At 37.2% G+C, this 4637-nt stretch overlaps 1 protein-coding gene across 2 annotated transcripts in view; it reads right to left on the bottom strand.

The window, feature by feature from the left end:
• Positions 1 to 1161: 1161 nt before the first annotated feature.
• LOC106872965 (CD2-associated protein) overlaps positions 1162 to 4637 on the bottom strand; it is a 163180-nt gene continuing 159704 nt past the window's right edge. The window contains exon 9 of one of the 2 annotated variants that reach the window (XM_052974638.1): positions 1162 to 1412. In XM_052974638.1, the coding sequence (XP_052830598.1) occupies positions 1267 to 1412 (146 nt within the window). In that variant the 3' untranslated portion in view covers positions 1162 to 1266. The remainder of the gene's footprint in view (positions 1413 to 4637) is intronic. The other variant, XM_052974639.1, reaches the window with a different exon arrangement.

Here is a 4637-nt window from a genome sequence, read left to right as displayed (position 1 = left end):
CAACTCGGATAGCTGGTCCCTCTGTTGGGTCAACATATGGCAGACTCTCTTTCTCCCATTCATTCTCTTTATTGAGCAATCTATCGTAGTGGCATCTCCAGACCTCTTTCTTTGTAGCCTCATTTAGTGCAAGCGTACCATCATCCATGCGAACACATTTCTCTCCTACGACATCACTATTCTCTCTCCTACACTGTCTTGCAACATGAAATACCTCAAGTCTTTGGTCCTCACGGCGCAGAACATTGGCAAATTTTTTCTTATCTGCTTCCCCTCTGGCTAAATAAACCTGTCGCCTAGCTTCCCTTCTGGCAGATTGGTACAATTCCCTGCTACCTCCATTCTTCCAGTCCTTCCAAGCCTGTTTCTTTTGTCTAATAGCCGTCTACCTCATCGTTCCACCACCTTGTTACTCTGGGTCGAGAGGGGACTTTACACCAGCCACAGATCTGGTCGGTGGCTCTCAGCAGGTTGTCCCGCAGAAATCTCCAATTGTCTTCCACATTGTATGATGCTATATCCTCTTCTATTTCGTCAAATGCTTTGAGTAACATGTCTCTAAATCTCCGTCCATTTGCAAGGTCTTTAAGCTTCCACACCCTTCTCCTCTAAGCCGGTCTACTTCTGGGCAACCATTTTGCCTTTATCCCGAAGTCGCTAACTACTAATCTGTGTTGAGGGGTACATTCTTCGCCAGGGAAGGTTTTGACATTTATAAGCCGCCCTCTTTCCCTATTTCTGGCGAGGATGTAGTCGATTTGGCAAGAGTGTCTGCCGGATCGGTAGGTGACTAGGTGACAGGCAGGTTTCCTGAAGTTGATATATATATATATATACACTCACACACACATACATATATACACATATATATACATATATGTTGATATATATTATATATATACAAGAAGTATAACCCGACGTTGTCCAGGTGTGACTTATTACGCCATCTACAGTAAGTCTTGCTAGGTGAAAATCAACTAAAAAAGAAAGCCTTACAACGAAAAAACCCTTATGATGTAAATATGTTCATAATTCAAAAGACGATGAAATTAATAGGGCAAGTCTGAAAGCTGTTTAGCGTAACATTATTAAGCGTACGTAAATTTAATCCGTCTAATTGGCTATACAAATGCTTGTGCAAAACAACTTTTTGCACTGCCCTGATTATACATAGTAGGGTAATCCCTTTTTGCAGGAGCTAGGACAGCAATATCTGATGAAGCAATTGCTGGCAATCTGTTGCTACACAGTACTGCCAGAATTCTATCAGATTGGGCAGTAGATGTTGATGCACCATTCTGCATTATGTTCAAAGTAGCTTCTGGAATGTGGTGAATTGCTGCAGTCTGTTGCTGTCATTTTAAACCGGTTGCTTTCTTTCTCCAGCAAACTCTCTTCTATGGAGTCATAATCTATGTATATATTAAACAGAACAACAAAAGTTATAACAGATGGCAGGGTCGGTAGTTTACAAATTTCAGTAATTTTTCAGATTAACACCAGCACAATTACCTAACCCTAAAACCCTAACACTAACCCTAATACTAACCGTAACCCTAAAACCCTAACCCTGACCCTAAAACCCTAACCCTAACACCAAAGTGAAAATCGTGCGGGTGTTAATCTGAAAAATAACCCACATTTCTAATGAAGTTCACTGATTTGCAATGTGTTGTCCTGTCTACATAAGTTCCGTAGTTTGTATATTTACAAAACATTGACGAACATGAGTTATATTGTAGTGAATGCTTGTGTGTACGTGCGCGTGTATGCGTTTGAGAGAGCGAGAGAGAAGAGGGAGAGAGGAAGAGAGAGAGAGGTGGAGAAAGGAATAGAGAACGGGAGCAATGAAGAGAAAGAGAGGAAGGGAGAATGGAAGACAGTTATAAAATAGCAATGCGTGCGCGTTTATATAAGAAACACACACAAACTAAATCTTATATCTATAATGTTGATGTGTGTATGTGTTTATGTGTATGTTGTTGTCACAGATCACGTATGTATGGTTGCGTGTGTTTTTACGTTTCTATGTTATGAAAAATAGGTAAAAAATACTAAGAAGAGACAAGGACGCTGAACATGCAGACAGACAATGGTCGAAGCAGAGAAATGGTGATAAGCCCCAGATGACCAGGTCATGTGGATAGTTAGAGGTAGAGGGATAGAAGAAAGCTATTTAAATGGGAGAGAGGAAGAAGAACAATGTGAGAGTGAAAAGGTAGATAGAAGGAAAGAATAGTCTTAAACCAAGTTAATCTATGACTTTGTATGTATCACTTTCTCTCTCTCTCCCTCTTTTACTCTTACTCTCTATATTATATGTTGAGCGCATGATTGATGTGTAAGAACGCCGGTACAGGTAGAATGGAAGAAATATAAAAGTTGCTAGAAACAACAACCAAATCTTCCTTAAATCACACAAAGTAAACAAAATTTAAAAAATCTAATTACTGCACTGGAAAGTTCACATCGAGAAAATTCCATTGATGTAAAATTTTTTACAAAAAAGTGGAAAATGTGGATTTCTATAAACTTTTAAAAAGGCTTCACACAGACACACAACTTCAGCTTTATATATTAAGACATATATATACACACATACATATATGTATATATACATGTATATATGTAAATATATATATATAAACGTGTATATATACATACATATGTATACATACATATATATATACACACACACATATATACATATATATATATACATACACACACACACAAATATATACATATACACACACACACACACATATATGCATATACATATATGTGTATATATATATATATATAGATATATATATATATATATATATATATATAATGATGGCGCTTTATTAGCCGTCTCTGGTTTTCCTTTGCAAAAGGTGGATAAAAGTAGGAAGCAATTTAATAAGATATTTAAGAAATTTACTTTAAGCGTTACATTTGTAAATATATCTAAGTAAATTATTTAGATATTACTCTAAATTTAGATACTGTCTATTTTACTGATTTCTAAAAGACAAAACCATTCAATATATCAATGACATGCATTAGAATATCTAACCTATCAGCCAGTGAGCAGATCTTTAACAACCATGCACCTGCCTATAATCTAGCTTTAAAGAATAGTGGCTTCGACAAGAAGATCTTTTACATTAGAAATACTCCATTTAGAATAAAGTTGAATGAAATGGTTCCAAATCTAGGTGATCTAAATATAGATGTCCTTGATGATACTGACCCTCCTGAATTCAGGCTCACATATAGATATAATACAAATATTAGGTCATCATGTATGAAATTTGTAGTAAGATATATGTTAAACTTTGACAGCTGCTAATTTAGCGCCATTATTATATTTTGACAATATTTATTTTTTGTTAGAAAGCTGACATATCTATTTCTTTATTCCGTATTTGCCTTAGAGCTGCGTCTTTTGGGTGCTTGGATAAGATGCGGATGTCAAGTTGACCCAAGTTGCCTCCATGCTGGTCTTTGGCATGTTGGTAGAGTATGGAGGACTGTATTTTGTCGTCATATTGTCTCATATGTTCGTTTAGTCATTCCGCAATGCTCCTAGATGTTTCACCTATATATGTCATATTCAGGTCTTTACAAGCACCTTCAATGCATTTTATGCTGTAAACTACATTTCTATTTCTGCAGTTAATGCCAGGGCTAATCCTACATACCATGCAGTTATCATTGGTACATATGGTATTCTCAAAGAAGGTACATCCTACATAGTTGTGGTCTGATGGAGTTCCCTGGCTTTTCAACAATCTTAATGTTGAATTTGGACTCCTTCAGAGCTTTTCTAAACCTACGTGCTAGTTCTCCATGGGCTGTGGCCTCTATAAACATCACTCCTTGATATCTGTCGGTTTTATACCACATGGTCGCCTTGTTGGCTTTGTCATAAATTCTTTGTATCCTATTCCATTCTTTGTTTCTATATCTAGGGCAGGTACCACTGGTATCATTACGTATAATTTTATCTAACCTCTTTCTAGCTCCCCTGTATACTCGAACCCTATCTTTCTGATCATATCCAGAGAACTGCATGCGGTGCATGAAGTTCTGTATATGTTTTTTCATTTCATAGGGCTTGCATAGTGGGGAAATGTTCATTATCCTAACTAAGTCTGCTATCAGTATGTTAATTTTCATGCTGTGTGACAAAGCTGAGTTCTTGTGAATAACATATTTTGAAGCTATGGGCTTCATATAATATGAGTGGAGGAGCTGCACTCTATTGTTCACAGTCTCTAACCAAAGTTTAGTATCAAGTACCGGGAGCTTATTGTTGGGGTGTTTAGTCGGGTAATCTATAGTTACCTTGATACTTTGGTGGATGGAGTTAGCTATTTGCTGGATGCTCTCCATTACGTTCCTTTCTGTTTCTACACGACTGTCACTAGAGTTGGTCCTAACTATGATATTAATGTCATCTACATATCTGCTGTAAAGTAGAAGAGTTGTGGACTGTTCTGCTAACATATGTTTAAGTTTTCTGTCCCACCAAGTCATGAAGAGGCCGGCCACATCTCCAGCTACACCAACGCCGATGGCTGCACCTTGAACCTGCATGTATAGTTTCTTGTTGAACTTTACGATGTGGTTCTTCAAGGTGGTTTTTA

The sequence above is a fragment of the Octopus bimaculoides genome, chromosome 19, assembly GCF_001194135.2.
Source record: "Octopus bimaculoides isolate UCB-OBI-ISO-001 chromosome 19, ASM119413v2, whole genome shotgun sequence".
Taxonomy (NCBI): domain Eukaryota; kingdom Metazoa; phylum Mollusca; class Cephalopoda; order Octopoda; family Octopodidae; genus Octopus; species Octopus bimaculoides.
This window is presented reverse-complemented; position numbering and strand designations above follow the sequence as displayed.